Raw genomic sequence first — 19,667 nt, forward strand, 5'->3', positions numbered from 1 at the left:
TCAAAACTATTTTCTTACCATGCATTTAATTAATGTTTTTGTATTTATTATGGTAACCTTATAATGCTTTGTCCCTACGAGGATATTTGTTGACTTATAGTATACATTAACTTACAAAATTCATTTACTTTTGGTAATCCTTTCTCAAATAATCATGAAGTGGAAATTCCCATAGCTGCAAGACATATGTATATATACACTCAAGAATAGTTGCTTGATATCACAACCATGATGCTGAAAGCAATTTCTTTTCAACTTTAATAACATTATATGTGCAAACAACAATACAGTACAGATGCAATTTACATTCTACTTTTCTTCTTTTTGTACATAGCTTGCATCCTACTACTTTCCAAATGTCATTTTCACTCCAGAATGCCAAACTGAAAAAAAAAACAAATGAAAATTTCTGGAGCGTCACCAAATGCCACATTCCATACACAATTCATTTTAGCAAAAAACTAAATCTCATACATCGGCATCGAAGCTTATAATATAATTTGAACACTGCATTATAACATGCACTGGGAAGAGGCTCTATGTTGTTATTTCACTGAGACACTTTTCTGCTCCGGCTTCCAGAACCAGCAACACTCCTCGTGCTAATGGGTTCATTTGAACTATACATATCCCTGTGACCAAAGGAAGCATTTCCTCGGACACCAGGAGATGCAACTTGACGAGTAGCTCCTGGACTTGATTCACCCCCTTTAGGAGCCTCGGTCTCTAAAGTCTTGGCTTCATTGATCAGTGTTGCTAACTGCTTAAGCAAAAACAGGTCAGCTTGCACATACTTCAAATAGGAAATATCGATGCTAATGTAATAAGCAAATTGAAGAATGATCGATCTATCAGCATGATTCTTCATGGCCTTGTGCAAACACTTGGAGCATATGTTGAAGAAGCAAGTGGACAAGTTTTGATACAATGGATAATAAAAGGACACAACTAGACATAGGACTTGCATGGAGATAAAGATTGAAACTTTGAAATGGCTGAAGCTCAAAACAGTATGCCATATCAATTCTAATCTTATTGACATCGACAAAATATATATCAACAAAGCATCCTTCCTGTCTACAAAATGCATATATTTTTAGTTTTGTTCTATACCCGAATTTCATTTTCTTTTAAGCGGTCCTGGAGTGCATTTATGGCAGGACTTAAACTGCAATAGATTTCAAAGAGTGAGTGCAAACCAAAAGCCAAGCACAAACAATTGAAAAAGAGGTATGCAGTATTTCATTCTAACCAATATTCCATTAATTTGCACATGGAAGCCTGATAGGTTGAGGTGTGGTGTATGAAAGTAAGAGGATGTACTTTCCCATCCCTGTATTAGAATGAATAGCAAATGATTAGCAAGACCAAAATAAAAACATGAAGAAAGTAGAGGTTATAATAACTAGTTGCAGCATATGATTTGACCACCTCATATTTTGCAATATGGCTTGGTTATAAGCGGCCCGCTCCTCTTCATATATCACACGCTGCAAGTCCGCAAATGACATTAAAGGTGAATCAAGCTTAATAAGGGATGACGTTGTCAAAACATGAAGAGGAATTTCTTTCCTGATATACTCTGCACCACTGCAAGAAAACAAAAGCCATTCAACATTTAAGGTGCTTTTAACAACCCCAGATAGAACAAGACCTTAATTAACAGAAAGCAAATGAAAATTAAATAAAACACACTTTTTCTTAGAAGAGTTAAAAAACTTTAAAATAAAGTAGGAAGAAAGAAGAAGAAATTCAAGTAGTGTATTTTAAAAAGAAAAAAGGTAATTACAACAAAAACTTCTAAGCCCTAAATGATCCAAGTTCAACTTGTCATCTCAACTGCCCCTCAATGCATGATACACATTAAAATCTTGCAAGTTAGTAGGAATAATCCATGAAAACAAGAGAGGCATTTGTCTTACAAGTAGATGACAGGCAAAACTATTAATCAAGCATTAGCAACAAATAAAGACCAGCACCAAGCAGGAGAAACATTTTCCCTCGGGGAACACAAACAAACTAACAAAAGAAATATTAAAATCACAATGAGTTTTGACTTCCCATTCCTCTAGTAGCCCCTGGGTACCTGTAATAGTAATTGCAAAGAGCAACATAAAAATACTATCTAAGTACTTTGAAATCTAGGGTGTTTCAGCCATTTCATTTTATAAGTCAGCTAGTCTCTTTTTACTTCTGACTGCAGCAAACAGGGTGAGTAATTCAATTGTCTATATAATGTGATCGCATTCAATGGAGTTGATCCGTAATCTCTAATATTCATGCTTCTGAACAAAGAGACTTATTTGCACTCTAAATCTCTCCATCATTGGAACACTGTTTTTACAGCAAAAGTTCTTGTGTCACTTTCCATTGCAGCTGTTGGTTACATCAGCTAGTTTATGTCCTGATCTTTCTTTTTAATTTCTCGATAACATTATGAGGGAATGGATCAGCAGAAACCTAGGGTTCAGCTATAGGCTAAATCAAAGGATAACGCACCAGGATGCCTGATTCCCACCTTCTACACTTGATTTTCATAGAGGAAATTCAAGGCCTGAAACAGCTAAAATATAGGACCTCAATGGATTACGGCGTAATTGGTGAGGCTAAAACAGGTCTGAAAATTCAAATTCCACAGGTACCATGAGGAGAAAAATAGCACAATATAATGATGAATGGAAAAAATATACTTCTCATCTGACAGGGTTGAATATCAAAAGTCACATGGATGGATATTGTAACAGAATAAAACAATTTTCTACAAATTTAAAGGAAAATTCTGCCAGAATTAAATGGGCACCACTATCTTGCTTGTGATGATGGCAGATATAAACAATAGTACTCTCGATAAAATTTACCAATAGAAATAGGCACATAACAAATATCAGTGACACCCTCCGTAGAACCTTGCCTAATTTCCGTCGGTAATTTATAAAAACTGAAAAGGATACCAAGTGATCAAGTACATATTCATGTTACCTCATGTCCAAATTTGAACGGTGCATTGCTTCTTGCATACTTTCTGACATATCCATGGGGTCTATATCCACAATGATGTTGTCTGAGCTGTCAGTGTGGTTTCCTCCCGTCTTTTCCCTCCCTATATAGTTGGCATCCGCATTAGCAAAGAAAATGCCCAAGTCTGAGGATCTTCCACCACCCTAGTCAATCATAAATAATCACATGTAGCATTTAGTGACAATTATAAAAACTGTGAGGCACAAATACCACGCAGGGGTGATTGAGCTTTTTCAAACCAAGACCACCCATCTGGCTGGTCAGATAGTAAATGAAATCAGTCTAGTCAAAAAATTATTTTCCAATATATTTCAGTCAGTTTCCTCGACAGCATACAAGCATTTTGAGCTAAAAGAACTCAAATCAGAGAGTCCAATTAAAAGCGATCACATATTCTTATAATGAACAATACCAAGCGGGATAATAGGTTGCAAGGCTGCTTTAATCTCATGCAGTGGGACTTGAGTAACTGGACTAGGTGACAATGATCAAGAAAGGAGCCAAAAACTTCACCATTTCCACATTATCTCATATGCTCGCACTTAAAGTGAAAACTTCTCAAATATGAACTTGTATCATTTTTTGTCCTAGACAACAAGCACGTAAGTGGAACATAGTTTGGATAAAAAAGTAATCTCTAGTAGGGAAAAAAAAATCTTTTAGAATCATTTATGCTACAATTTATTTATAGGTGATAAGGAGGAAGGTGAATAGAGATAGTCGCTCTCATTAAAATCAGGTCCAATTGACCAAAAAGAGGAACAGGAACTTTCAGGCTAGATGCACTTTTCTTCCCTGCATGATTTAACCAAAATAGGTGATTGAGTACACATAATAATTTAGAAAGATAAAGTACACTATTTGATTTCAGTAATCCAAAAACCACATGAAGAAATTGTAACTCGATAATTTTCCAAAATTTACTCATGTGAACGTGTGCATGTCTGCCTTTTTAGGAACACATTCTTTATCTTCGTATGCAAAAAGTACCCCAGCTCTCTTGGCCATCAGGTAACCTTATAAATTGATGCAAAACTAAATATTGCCACTAAGCACCAGTTTTGGATAACTGAAGCCATGAGATCTGCATTAGGAATAACTGGATACATAGGCCACTAGGTTTCTGTGCAATGGCATAAAACCCAGCTTTAAACTTAAAATTAAGAGATTTAAACTTATGAGAGATTCAGGAAACTACAACTTATCTATACAATAGACAGCTGAAATAGTCACACAAAAAGAAAGAGAAATATTATGGGTACCAAGTCTTTTACTAAGAGATGGGTAACAAATTGATGTGGAGCTCATTCATTAGCGAGGATCAAAACAATTAATCAAGAGAAATGCTACGGGTACTAATGAATGAGCTCCACATTAGTTTGGTATCCATTTCTTGGTAAAAAATTTGGTACCCATGTCATTTCTCCAAAAAGAATCAAACTCTAACCAATAACCCCCTTTTTCTCCAAATGCTCATCTAATGCGGCACAATGTAAGCATGAAGCAAATCTAAAATCCTCCATCATCTTAAAAATATCTATTGTTTTTCCAAACTTCGTCATATTTAGAGATTCACCTGCCAGATAAAGAAATATTTCAAATTTCAAGCTTGATTAAAAGATATGTATACCTTATTAGCTCCAGCAGTTCTTGAATCTCCAGTGTCTTGTTCCGGGCTCTCCGCCCTTGCAGAGCCAGATCTTACTAATGCATTTTCTGAGGAACTTAAAGATGATTCAACATCTATAATAGAACTTCTATTTACAGGGGACAGAGATATAGGTCTTGACAAGTGACTCTGCTTCCCATCTGAGGACTGGAACGCAATGACTTGGATTCTCCCAACCTACAATTACCCCAAGTAAGAATGAAAAATGAGCAAATTTACAAGGCTACTTCCTGAATACCATGCATTCAACACGTACCTTGTTTACATCTTCACTAAAACAGGAAAATATTAACCCAATAAACCCAGAATCTAGAAGTTGATACATTGCCTGAGTCCGCACATCTGCAAAAATTAGGAAGCAGAACTAGTAATTAATTTCCAGTGACAAACCCTAACAATAGAATGTCTAACAAAAAGAAATTCCACATCTAACCTATAGGCACTGGAATAGATGAAACAGTCGAAAAAAAAAACATTTTTTTTTTTTGATAGGTAATAGCAATTTATTGAAAAGCGCTAAGGGGCGCAACCCTTATACACGGGAAGTATACAAGAGAGCCCTTAAGCGGGTCGAACAGAAAGTAAATTTAAGAAGTCTACAAAAGTAAAGACACTCAAACTACGATATGGCGCTATCCAAGAGTATAAAGTGTTAAGCAACCGCTTCCTTAGCTCCACCATAGGTGTCTCTACATCTTCAAACAAACGAGCATTCCGCTCCCTCCAAATACACCACAACAAGCAAAGAGGAGCTAACCGCCAAACCTCTTTCGCATGCCGACTCCCAATAGCCGCTCCCCAACTAATCAATAACTCCAACACCGAATGTGGCATAACAAAAAAAAAAAAAAAAAAAAAAAACTTTTATATGATGGGTGAATGCAATCTTCGTAAGCAAGGTGTGTTAGAGCCATAGATATTAGAGACAAATGGTGCCACTCATCCTTATATGATGGGTGAATGCAATCTTGACGGGTTAGTATGTGTTGAGTGTAGGCGTGATGGTTCACGTATAGCTCAACAAATAGTGCAGCAGAAAGATGGTTATTTGAAAAGTTGTATATCAAGGTGGTCTTCATTAAGAAACTTTGGGAGGCTAATGCTGCAAAGGAAAGAACAATTGGAGCACCTGCTCTCCACTAATACAAGCATATTGGATATCAGGTGCCTTATCTTTCAGCTTCTTCTTTTTTCATCACTACTTATAGCTGTTTCCTTTTGACTTATACAACCAACTAATGCTGGAATAACAAGTTTCTAGACTGATATTGTGCCAATACCTCTCTTCAACCGCATTCTAGGGTGAGGCTTAAATTAATATTTGTCTTAATATCTATATTAGTTTTTTTTCTTCTTTTAATTAGGTGTTTCTCTTATATACATATTGTGTACTTCGATTGTACATTTTCGCTTTTTAATAATACTTGTGATTACATTAAAAAAAAATATATATTTCTCTTAATATCTCTTTTCACTTTTTCTATCACACTGCATATGCTTCATGCCAGAGCTTTGCCTTCTTTGTAATATTCTAGTCATATCATATATATAAAAGCCAAGTTTCAACTTAGAGTTGGCCTAGAACTATGACATGCGGCATGAACCCATGTTTTTTAAACATTGAACCGGTTATTTAAGTAAAACTGAACCGGTTCATGTATTTCAAGTGAAATAAACAGTGCATCTAATATTCCTAATTAACTTTCTTATGTTGAATAGAAAATAAATAGAAACGTCAAATTTTTTGTTATTAAATTATCTCTGATTTCTACCTCTCTTCCTTTAAACATTGAACCGGTCATTTAAGTAAAAATGAACTGGTTCATGTATTTCAAGTGAAATAAATGGTGCATTTAATATTCCTAATTAACTCTCTTATGTTGAATAGAAAATGAATAAAAAGGTCAAATTTTGTTGTTATTAAATTATCTTTGATATCTACCTCTCTCTCTTCCTTTAAGTAAAAAAACCGATCCATGTATTTCAAGTAAAATAAACGATGCATTTAATATACCTAATTAACTCTCTTATGTTGAATATAAAATGAATAGAAACATGAAATTTTGTTATTAAATTCTCTCTAATTTCTACCTCTCTCTCTCTTTAAATAAAAAACATGTCCTTTAAGTATTGAACCGGTCTTCTAAATAAAATTGAACCGGTCTATTTAATACGTATTAAAACCCATATATACGTTACAATAAACGCATGTCTCTCTTTCTCTCTCTCTCCATTAACGCCTTAAAATTTAGAATCGTTTCAGTTTTTGTATATATATATATATATAAAAGCTAAGTTCTTCCTTAGAATCGCGGGTTATGAGCTAGTATTTTCTAATTCTTAAGTCTTTTAGTATTCTAAAAGTGTTCTCTTCTCCCTCTCGTCGGCGTGTGTCGACACATTTCTCTCATTTGTTTCCTCTAGGTCTTTCCTTTGGGGTTAGAGCTAGTGGAAGATGGGATACGTGAGCTGGTTTTACGTAGAATCTGAAGTGTTTGAGCTATCGGTGCTAGACGGGGGGTTAGTTTTGCGTTGGGTTGAAAGAAGACATGGGTTGTCCCACGTGTTGATGGTTGGAAAATTTAGTATTGCTTGGTTAAAAATAATCGATAGAGAAATTGGTTCGTTTGCCAGAGGACACAAAATTCGTCAATTCATCTAGTGAGGGAAACAGGGCTTTCATTGCTCAGAAAGGCTTTGACAGCGCATGCCGGTATTTGAAGGTGGCGGAGTACGTGGTGGGCGGTTGTTGTGGTCGCATTGTAGTCCCGGAGGGGTGAGAAGGGCGGGGATGGAAGATTTTTTCTGCTAAGTTGGGGAAGGTGGTGGTCCTCTTGGATTCCCCTCTCGACGTGAGCACTATTGTGCTTCCACGTCAACATCCTGGGGACTCAAGTGGCTCTACATCAACGTCAACGTCCACCAACGACGGTAGTGGTAGGGACTGATGGACCTCCCTCTTGTAACTTTTACTCAATCGAATAATCGAGATTCGCATCTTGATCCAAAATTGATAAATTCTTTGTCTCTCCGGCGTGGGAAGCCCTGTTTCCTAGTGTTTCCAAAAGGAGGCTTCCTAGACTTTGTTTGGATCACTTCCTTATCCTCCTTGACTGTGGCGACTTTCTAAGGAGTAGTAGGTCCTTCAAATTTGAAAACATGTGGCTAAAATCTGAAGGTTTTATGGACAAGGTGAAACAATGGTGGGACTCTTATATATTCAACAAAAAAAATGGTGGGACTCTTATCATTACCAAGGCTTGACGAGCTTTGTTTTAGCAAGTAAGCTTAGGCCTTGAAAATTGATTTAAATAAATGGAATGAGAAGGTGTGTGGCAATGTAAAACGGAAGAAGATTCTCTTAAAGAGTGATGATTTTTTGAGGTCCTTAAAGAAGAAAGGGCTTTACGCGTTGAGGAGAAAATGAAGAAGGTAGAAATTCTTAGCAAGTTAGAAAGATGTACTCTCATGGAGGTGATTTGGAGGCAAAAATCTAGGGGGTTGTGGTTACAGGAGGTTGACGAGTGTACTAAGTTTTTTCACACAATGGCTAGCTCCAACAAAAATAGGAATTCCATTGACTCTTTGTTGATTGATGGCACAATTTCTACAAACCGGTTGGAGATTAGCAAGCTGAGTGTCCGGTTTTATAAAAAGTTGTTCACCGAGCAATTCTGCTTGAGGCCTGTGGTGGACGCTCTTTTGCTTTGATTCTATTGATGCAGCTGAGGCTAGTTGGTTGGAGAAAAATTTTGAGGAAAGGGAGGTGTGGGAGGTTGTGAAAGCTATGAATGGTGACAAGGCGCCGGGCCTTAACGGTTACTCATGAAGGACTTTCGTGATTTCCATGCTAGTAGTAAGTTTGAGAGAATTCTTAATGCTACGTTCTTCGCCTTCATTTCGAAGATTCCAAAAGCTATCAACCCCAAGTATTTCTGCTCAATTAGTCTAGTGGGTAACATTTACAAGATTATTGCTAAGATTCTAGTGAAGATGCTTAAGATGGTGTCGGAGAAAATTATTTCTAAGTCACAAAATGCGTTCATCCAGATCCTAGATCCTATTCTTATTTCCAATGAATGCCTTGATAGTAGAATGAGATCTGGAGAACCAGGAGTTATTTGTAAAATGGACTTAGAAAAAGCTTATTATCATGTTAATTAGGATTTTTTGTTGTACATGCTAAGAAGGTGCAGGTTTGGGAGGAAATGGTGCTCATGAATAGCTGTATTTCCTCGGTGTGTTTCTCGGTTTTGGTGAACGGCTCTCCTACAGGCTTCTTTAGCAGTTCTCTTGGCTTGAGGCAAGGAGACCCTCTGTCTCTTTTGCTATTTGTCATAGTGATGGAGGCGTTGGGCATGATGATTTCAGCTGTAGTGAGTGGAGGTTTGCTGTCTAGCTTCTCTGTGGGGATAGTGACTGATATCTCTCATCTTTTATTTGTTAATGATACCTTTTTTTTGTGGGGCCGACCCAAATCATCTACACAATTTATGGAGTTTATTCTTATGTTTTGAAGTTGTGTCAAGTTTGAAAACAAACTTAGCCAAGTCGGAATTGGGTCCAGTGGGAAATATTGATATGTCACTGGCTTGGCTAGGATTCTGGGTTGTGGGGCTGCATCTCTACCCATGAAGTATCTTGGTCTTCGGTTGGGGGCCTCCTATAAGGCCAAGCATATATGGGACGAAGTTATTGAGAAGATAGAACACCAATTGGCTAGTTAGAAAATGTTGTATTTGTCTAAAGGTGGAAGGATTACCCATATCAAGAGCACCTTATCCAACTTACCTACGTACTTCATGTCCCTCTTTCCTCTCCCTACGAGTGTTGCAAACTGTATTGAGAAGCTTCAACGTGATTTCTTACTTGGTGGGCTTTCAAATATCACCTGTTGAGTTGGTCAAAGGTTTGTACGCCGATCCCTGATGGAGGGTTGGGGGTTAGGAACTTGCTAAGGTTCAATCATGCTCTCTTAGGTAAATAGCTTTGGCGCTATGGGCTTAAGAGAGAGTGGCTTGGTGGAGAGTGGTGGTGGGCTTTAAATTTGGAAGTCCATGGGAGAGTGGTGTTCTAATGAGCATGTTGGGGCGTATGGGGTGGGTTTATGAAAGAATATTAGGAGGATTAGGGAAAGTTTTGTAGTCATACCAGATTTATGGTGACAGATGGCTCCAAAGTTAGATTCTGGCATGATCTTTGGTGCGGGGATATGGCCCTTAAGGAAGCCTTTCAAGTTTTATTTGGTACTGCTTGCGCAAAGGATGCTTCTGTTGCAGATCACGTGGAATTTTCTGAAGGTAGTATTTAGTGGAACATGAGCTTTGTTAGAGCGGCTCATAATTGAGAGGTAGATACCTTTGTCTCGTTCTTCAAGGTGTTGTATTTACTAAGAATGAGACGGGAAGGGCAAGACAAGCTGTGGTAGGTCCCATCTAAAAGAAGGTTATTTGGTGTTAATTCCTTTTACAGTGTCATGGGTTGTAATGATGGTTTTCATTTCCCTTGAAAGAGTGTTTGGCAGATTAAGGTCCTGTTGAGGGTGGCCTTTTTTGTTTGGCCGATGGCCCTAGGAAAGATCCTTACCATGGACAATATCCAGAAGCAGTGTGTCATTGTGGTTGGTAGGTGTTATATGTGTAAAAGGGATGGGGAGTCTGTAGACCATCTTCTTCTTCATTGTGAAGTTGCTTGGACCATTTGAAATGTTCTCTTAAGTCATTTTGGGATGTCTTGGGTTATTCCTAGACGAGCAATCGACTTGAATGCTTGTTGGTGGACTGCCAGCAGCACTCGGAGTGTTGTTGTGTGAAAGATTGTGCATTCGTGCCATTTGTGGTATCAATGGAGGGAAATGAATGATAGAAGTTTTGAGGACCTTGTATCTTTGGACAACCGCTTTTCTTTTTCCTTTGATGATTAGTTATCATGATTTTTTTTTAATTTTTTTTGCTCCTACTAGTTAGGTAGCTTCTCTTATATACTTCATGTGTAGCTGGAGGCGCCTTATTTTTTATGAATAATAATAAGTTTTATAGAGAAAAGAGGAAAATCCTCGTACACGAGTATACAAGAAAACAAGAGCACCAAAGAACTAACTGCTATACAATGAGCACCAAGAACTAGGTATTGTTACAATCTAGAAAACAAATCAGATTTACCAAATTCCCTGAAAAGAAGGTAGGAACATGAGCAAGGGCCCAATCCAGGAGAGATCTCAGGAAGGAGGATTTAAGAAGCACACTGGACTCACTATCCTCAAAGATCCGACGGTTTATTTCTCTCCAAATGCTCCACATTAAGAGGGCTGGAAAAACTTTTCAGATAGCTTCTCTAGGATGTCCATGCCCAAGAAATTTTCTACAATGGAGCAGTTGAGGCACGTTACCAGGTGTGACCCAAAGGACCCCAAACTGACAAGCACTAGGTGCCAGATATCTACAGAGAATTCATAATGGAGGAGAAGATGATTAATAGTTTCCTCATCCTTCTTACAAAGGCAACATCGATTAATCAGCTGAAACCCCCACCTTCTGAGATTGTCCACCGTGAGGATTCTACCCAGAGCTGTGGCCCATAAGAAGAAAGCAATGGGCGGAGGGGCCTTCACCTTCCAAATGCTTTTCCAGGGGAATGAACCAGGCTCTTCAATGTTAGGAGAAGATAAAATAGTGTAGTAGCTTTTTACCGCAAAACCATGCCAGCTTGAAGGAGTCCACACCATGCTATCCGTAGCTCTTGAACGTGGGTTCATGGAGTATAAAAGAGTGAGAAAAGAATCTAGATATTCAATTTCCCAATCATGAACATCTCGCATGAAATTAAAATTCCAAAGGGTGTGCGGGCTGGAGCGATCCATGTACTCTGAAACCAAAGCCTCCTTGTTACGAGCTAAGGCAAAGAATTCAGGAAAAGAACACTTTAGAGCACTATCACCGCACCAATTATCATGCAAGAAATGGATGCGAAGGCCATCCCCAACTTTAAAGGAAATATAATTCAAAAAAGCTCCACAATTTTTCCTAATATACCTCTAGAGACTAACCCCATAAGAACCTCGTGCTTCCTCAGAGCACCACCCCCCTCTCTGGATCCCGTACTTCAAAGCAATCACCTGCTTCCATAAATAATCGTGTTCATTCCTGAACCTCCAAAGCCATTTACCGAGCAGAGCTTTGTTAAACAGAGCAAGGTTTTTGACGCCTAAGCCCCCTCTCACAATTGGGGAGCAAACAGTCTTCTAGTTTACCGAATGTAAATTGTGTTCCCCACCTAGACTGTCCCACAAAAAATCTCTTTGAAAACGCTCAAGTCTTTTAGCTATGCCAGCTAGTAGAGGGAAGAGAGAAAGAAAATAAGTGGGAATACTAGAAAGCGTACTCTTGATGAGAGTAAGGCGTCCTCCCTTGGACAAGTAAATCTTCTGCTAACTCGCCAACCTTTTTTTCATTTCTCAATTACCCTATCCCAAATGGCTAAAGATTTGAAGGGAGCACCAAGAGGAAGACCCAAGTAACGCAACGGAAGAGAAGAGATATTACAACCGAGGATGTTTGCCAGCCCCTCAATGAATGGGACCTCTCCCACTGCAACTAACTAGGGATTTTGAAGGTTAACCTTTAAACCCAAGATGGCCTCAAAGCACAGAAGACTGTGGTCCAAATTATGAATTTGATCCACGTCAACATCACACATAATAAGAGTATCATTTGCGAACAACAGATGTGAAATCTCTAAGGGGGAGTTGTTGCGATTGTCAACTCGGAAGCCAGAAAGAAAGCCCCCCTCCATTGCTCTAAAAAGCATCCTACTGAAGGCATCTATGACTAAAACAAAGAGAAGCGGAGATAAAGGATACCCTTGGCGAAGACCCCTTGAGCTACCGAAGAAGCCATGCGGACTGCCGTTGATCAGGATCAAGAAGCGAGCCGTGGAAATACATGCTAAAATCCACTTCCTCCATTTAGGGCCAAAGCCCATACGCCTCAGAATATAGAAAAGGAAGCCCCAATTAACATGATCAAAAGCTTTTTTCAGGTCAAGTTTGCATAAAACCCCAGGAATTCTTGATCTCAATCTGCTGTCCAGACATTCATTGGCTATAAGAACAGAGTCTAGAATCTAACGCCCCCCAATGAAAGCATTCTAACTGTTGGAAATAAGGTTTCTCACTATAGGCAGCAATCTATTTGCTAGAACTTTAGCCAGGATCTTGTAAACACTCCCTATCAGATTGATAGGTCCGAAGTCCCTTGCCTCCAATTGACCAAGCTTCTTTGGAATGAGGGAAATGAAAGTAGCATTAAGACTCTTCACAAACCTCTCATGCTCATGGAAATTATGAAAGAAATTCATAAGATCAGCCTTCACAATGGACCAACAAGAACGAAAGAAAGCAATGGTGAAGCCATCTGGACCTAGTGCTTTGTCTACCTCCATACTCAGCAAGGTTTAATAAATCTCCTCCTCTTGAAATGATCTCTCCAGCCAAACCGCTTCGGAAGAATCTAAACAAGGGAACGCCAAACCATCTAAAGAAGGACGCCAAGTAGCTGATTCAGTTAGGAGGCCCCTTATACTTTTAATGATATCTCGATTACTTACAAAAAAAAAAAAAAAAAAAAAAAAAAAAAAAAAAAAAAAAAAAAAAAAAAAAAAAAACCTATTCTAAAAGTGCAGTACTTCAATACACCTTAATACATTTTTTTGTTATATAAATGTGCATTAATAAAGGTTGTTAAAATAATGTCATGCATTTCATTAGAAATAGTTAATAAGTTGAAGAAATCTAAATTATACTAGAATACTAGGGCAAAGACATGAAAAAGTGATAGCCATAAAAAAGGGAAAAAATTTCCATGATTATGTGAAGCCCCTCTAGCCTGGTAGTTAAATATATGCAGAGGTATCAAGAGCACGCTAGATTCTAGGTTCTATCCTAGGTGGTGGTTCAACATGCCTATAATAGTCACAAGTACTCATCTAAGACAAAACCTAAGGTAATGCAAAAGCCAACTAGTGATCCATGTTTCACATTTGTCTCAAACCTATTTACACGTCTTAAAATATTTCTGAACCCTATGTCCCTTTTCTATTCTACTACTAAAGGAAATAAACCAAAACCAACGCAACTACTACCTATAGTCGGAAAGCCCGTTTCACCCTGTAGTTGGGAGTCATGTAAATAGCTTTCAAACACGATATACACTCTATGCACATTTTTATTCATTTTTCTGTCATTCAAATAGAACTTTTTGGGAACCCGCATAAGCTGAAAAACTACTCACATAAGCCTCAATTTGACGCTTTTGCGGAACACAGTTATTCATCTCATGCGGAATATCATTTCCCAAACCATATACTTTTGATGTTATTCCCAATGTGCCTGTATAAATGAAACCCTAACTGCCCATATCTTCTTCTATCTCTGCCAAAGCACCAAAAGAAGTGACCACATAGCCATTGCTTATCCACCATTTTCCACAACTGATCGAGCTATACCTGCAACGTTGACAGCAATCTGTCCATGTGAGTGCCTCTCCAACCACCATAATCTTTTAATATCTAAAAGGTTGAACCTTTGCTTGTCAAACATAAGAGTTCTTAAGCATATGATCCATTCTCTGATCTAAGTGTGTCTTTGCCTCATTTGGGTTGATGGACTCTCATAGCTGGCGTATAAGTTATTAGTGTTTGTTTTTTGTTGGTGCTTCAGTCGCCTCATTTGAGATTTTTGTTACCGTGATATACATGCCTTTTGGGACTGAGTTCTCTAAACTCTTAACTGTTGTTTTTCATCAAAGTTTGAGTTTGTTTTTATTGGTTTTTGTGCTATAATTTCTCTAAAAAAAACAACTTTGCCGTGGAACAAATGTTTTTGTTCCTGGAGTATAATACTACAGATAGCATCAATGAGGATTTTGAAAATGTTGAAAACAACAAAAACTTGGCATATTTCAAGGAATTGTTACTGTGCAAAATAAACTTAAAAAACAAAAAAGAATAATTCCCAAGTTATAGCAATGAAAACACTTCATCAAGCATAAATATATTGAACCTCTTCAGAATTATTGGATTAGTATCCTGACAGTTAGCTGCTTTATTGTATATCAGATCCAATTTGAGGTAATGTCTCCCCCCACCCCCTTCCCATCTTTTCCCTTCCTTTTGATAAAACATTCTCATTGAGTTTTGAAGACAATAAGTGTGTATTACCTAGCATTTAGTTATGAGTCCATCACTCTGTATCGAGGCTGCTTTAGCCAAACAAGTGTTTAAGATGCACCTAAGCAAATGGCTCTCAGATTTATTAATAGGTGCATGAGCTTCTTCGCCTTTTCTTTTTGGTTCAATGATGTGTTGATAATAGTTTTGATAATAGGGGCTGTAGAACGCTTCTATCTTTTCCTTAGTTACTTGCACTCAAGTTCATTGCTAGGCACATTTACTTCTTTGTTACATTTTAGGTTCATTAGTGGTTCTGTTCGCACCAATGTACAAACATATGGATTTGTACACTGATAGGTTTCTTGATGGCTGTTTGGGAATTTGACTAGTCATTATTGGATTGACTCCTTTAGATACAAGTCATCCACCAGTAACTGAAGATAAGAGACAAGACCAAGTCAAAGATTCTATGAGATAATCTTATCTCATAATCTCGAAGATAAAAGACAATTGTCATAACTTGTAATTTCGTTTTTTTATTCAATAACTTATTTGCTTTACCATTTATGTTTTATTGCTTTTGAGCAGTCAGAGTACTAGGACGAGAGGATTATTAACGACCTTGTGAAAAAGCTCTCCTAGTTAATTAGCCATGCAACATCTACCTTTTGATTGGGAAAACAACTGACGAGGAAAATTGAGGAACCAGTGATCTTGATGCAAGGGCTAGCATTTTAGAGGACCTCAGAAGTCCAACTATATTGTTTTAGTTATTTCTGTACAAAATCATCAAGAATAGAGATACGTGACTTAGCATTTTTTGCATATCTGCAAACTTAAGTGTTATGTAGCCACTCACCATGTAGGTTGCCAATATCCAATGTGGCCATGTGACCAATGTCCATCAATGTTTACAGATATTTCAATATTAATAATAGAAATAATTGCTCATAAGTATCTTTGGCATATAAACAATAGGAAAACAAATTCTCACAAATATCTTTGGCATATTTCATAGTTTTACAATTAAAATAAAAAAGAAAAATGAATGAACAAAAATAGGATGGAACAAAAGAAAACACAGGAAAAAAGAAGGCTATCATGTTAATGTAAGAAATTATGATGTCAAGACTAATAATGGGAAAAAATCTTGATGACATATTAGAATAAAGCACCGAAAGAATGAAAAAAATATATATATACATACATACATACATATATATATATATATATAAAGAACATACAGTAATAAAGCCCTAAAAGAAATTATCTTTATCAATTGGTAAAACAAAATTCAAACATCAAAAAAAATTTCACATCGGACGCAACAAGATTGAAACATCCTAAAGAAAATAAACTTAAGAATACAGTAGTAGATAGTCAACACTTACCAACATGGGAAGGAAGAACTGTAATATGAGGATGTGAATGATACCACCCAATTACTCTTGTCGTTCTTCCAGTCAATGTGGTCATTCTGTGTTCTAAAGTTAATTGCTCAACATCACATGAAATATGAAGGACACTTACTTAATTGAACCTATCTTCTAAAAAAGCTCTACATTCTTTAGCAAATCACATTTGTTTGATTGACAATGAAATTTTGATTTGCTAAAGAAAAAATGACCGAAGAACAGAAGCTAAGCTGAGTTGGGGAAATACAATGACAATTTCATTATATATCATTAATTTAATGTCATAATACCATTATCATTTTTCTGATAAATAATAATTTATTGAAAAGAAACTTAGCACAACCCTCGTACAAGAAATGTGCAAAGTATATATGTCCAAAATATCATTATCATGGCAAAAGCAACAGTAGTTTCATTGATCAAGATCAATTTTAAAAACCGCTGAGTATATATGTCAAGGCTAAGAAATAAATAATTCCAAGTAGGTAGATTAAGCACGTGAAGAAGAACTAAGGATATCTCAGCCTGAGCTGATGCAGCAGCCAATTGTTCAGGATTAGTCTCCACACGGTCCTTTCGCCGATCTGATCGAGTTTGAGGTGATGCTCCCCAAATTAGTGCAGTTACACTCCCATTCTTTGAGTACTGAAATTCCAAACATCAGAATTAACATCATCATAAACATAAAAACACAAAATGAAGCTAGACAAAGAAACAAAACAAATAAAAAGCAAAACATAGCTTAACAAAAACATTTTACAAGAAATAAATCTCTAACTTACAAGCGTCTCACTTCCTGCCAAATAAAAATTTCAAAGAACCAGATCCATCAACCAAGTGTCATACATTCTTCAATGGACAAAAGTCTCATATTTTAACACAGACACTGTACCGGACACAAAATTCAAAAGTAACACTTGATTGATGGAATTGCAGCGGGAAACCTGTGTCTGGCCTATTTCAAGAACCAAAATCAAATAGTTGGGGATCCATCCAAGTTATCAGGCCCAAGCACTGGGGAAGGTCCACTAACGATTTTCTCCAAACTTAATGCACCACAATGGAATGAATTGCACAATGTACACAAAACCTGGGGAAGGTCTAACAGGTGAGGCACGTAATCACTAGAGGCTGATATCTAGAATATTGAGATGAAACTGGTGGTGCAAGCCTAAGGCTGGCAAGACAAGATGGCACTACAGGATACCCAACAATGGAATGGATTGCACAATGTACACATAACCTAGGATCCCACCCCACTGGTCTAAAAGATATGTAAGTCCCAAAACATGCACATAATCAATGAGCTACAGGAATTTGGAATCTAAATATAGAATTGGAATTGAAAAATGTATTGGATCTCTTATTTGACTAACCTGAAGGCAAATCAGTATTCTATTTTATTCTCAATCACAGGTCCCAAGTGCTTCAAAAGTGGACAAAGCATGTTATGCATATCGCATAACTATAGAAAAGTGAGCCAAAACATCGTTAGTTAGCATGAAGCTGCATTCACCTTCCTTTATATATAATGTTTGTCCTCCTACTATGGAGAAAGATCTACATAGAGATTTTAGAAAAGATCCCACATTTCGTTAAAGGCTTCAGATAACATCTTAATCCTAAAAGCAATAGAAAATAACCAACCGAAAACCTTACTAGAAAAAAAAAAAAAAAAAAAAAAAAAAAAAAAAAAAAAAAAAAAAAAAATGTAGGTCAAAATTTTAAATTTTGGTTCTGCACATAATTTCTATTTACAGCCGAAGTTCCAAAAGCACAATTTTCATTTCCAGATTCATAAAATCAGCATGTAGTAAGAATAAACAAGAGAGAGAGCTAAGATTCAGAAAGGAAGCTTTATGGGAGAAAAGAAGAAAAGTATGCATGTATCTGGGGGGTGGGGGTGGAAGGAATTGGCAGAATTTTGAGCTAGACTTTGGAGAACCAAATAATCCAAATTTCTTTCCTCTCCATTTACAGTAATGTTCTCAAGTATAACAAAAATTGTTCTGTTCTTTGTTCTTGATGAAAAATAATTGCTGTTTTTCCGACTTAAAAATAACAAACCCACATTTCTCATTAAAATTCAGAAAACACCCATCTACAAGCAGTTCAAGTAGAACCATATAAATCAATATATTAAAGAACCCGAGTCATTGTTTTTAAAGAAGAGCAATTCCCAACGGTCCAATTTAACACTAAACCACAGAGAACAGAACACGACTAGAATTTCATAAAACCCATTTCAGAAAACAACCCAAATCCCACAAATACCCAACTATTTCAGCTCTAATTCCAGTACAACCCTCAAACCCACAAAGCAATCTTAACTCTCAACAGATTTAAAAAGAAAAAAATAAATAAATAAAAAAATAAAAAATAAAGAACATTACAAATTGGAAATGGGCAACAAAGAGTGAACCTCAATATCACCGAGAATAAGCCCCATGATCTCTTCGGTCTCTGTGGACAATGCATGCGTCAGACATGTTAACCACACATCTTCCGACATTTTCACACACGTTAGAGACATCCTCTCTCTCTCTCTCGAAAATTTTATCTGTCTCTTTCTCTTCCTCTCTCCCAATTTTCTCGGTCTAGAAAAGTTTGGAGGAAGGTTGAGATGGTAGAGATGGGAGGGATTTCATAAAAGCTTCGAGGTTTGAAGCACGCCTGCGTGGAGCTTTGGGGGCAATGGATCCCTGGGCCTTGAGTTTCTAATACGGTGCGGATGGTTGTAACTTAATTGCAATGGTTACTTCCTTCAGTCTAGTCGGTCAAATTCTCTACAGACGATACTTCGTAGAATCGCCGATGTTTACTGGCATGGTAATTTTATTTTTTTATTTTTTATTTTTTTTTACATATCCACACAAGAGGGGAAAGAGGGATTCGAACTAGTGACCTTCGCTTCCTGAGACGTGGTTCCCAGCCGATTAAACTACCCCTTGGAGACACTAACATGGTAATTGGACTGCCTACAGTTATAGGAATGTTACATATATTTAAATTTTTATAAATAAATTAAAGTCTTATTAATTGATATAAAGCTTATTCATTAAAGATGATTAAAATAATTAATAAAAAAAATGTTACTAATACTAATGAATAAACTTCATATCATCTTAGTAAGATTCATTTTATAAAAATTTAAATACATGTAACATTTTTCATACAGTAATACCCTTTTTTTGGGAAAAAGAAAAAAAAAGTATACATTTATCCCTCAAACTACCATTCAATTATCAATGTATCTTTCAAACTATCAATTGTGTCAATGTCTCTCTTCAAACTACCAAAATATGTCAATATCTCCCTAAGACAAACAAAAAGACAAAAATGACCGTAAATTTTTTTTAATAAGACAAATGTCTTTATAAACTCGGAAAAAAAAAATA

The 19,667-nt window shown here is 36.9% G+C and overlaps 1 protein-coding gene across 1 annotated transcript; it reads right to left on the reverse strand.

Moving 5' to 3' along the window:
* Window positions 1-232: 232 nt before the first annotated feature.
* On the reverse strand, window positions 233-19,001 carry LOC133865019 (uncharacterized). The gene is made up of 10 exons (XM_062301483.1): window positions 18,692-19,001; window positions 16,788-16,914; window positions 16,246-16,332; window positions 4,944-5,029; window positions 4,649-4,864; window positions 2,980-3,161; window positions 1,432-1,590; window positions 1,253-1,333; window positions 1,114-1,168; window positions 233-760 (listed from the first exon to the last, which is right to left on the reverse strand). Exons 1-10 carry the CDS (start codon window positions 18,800-18,802, stop codon window positions 551-553), a joined length of 1,314 nt encoding a protein of 437 aa, XP_062157467.1. The 5' UTR covers window positions 18,803-19,001; the 3' UTR covers window positions 233-550.
* Window positions 19,002-19,667: the final 666 nt, after the last annotated feature.

The sequence above is a fragment of the Alnus glutinosa genome, chromosome 3, assembly GCF_958979055.1.
Source record: "Alnus glutinosa chromosome 3, dhAlnGlut1.1, whole genome shotgun sequence".
Classification (NCBI taxonomy): Eukaryota; Viridiplantae; Streptophyta; class Magnoliopsida; order Fagales; family Betulaceae; genus Alnus; species Alnus glutinosa.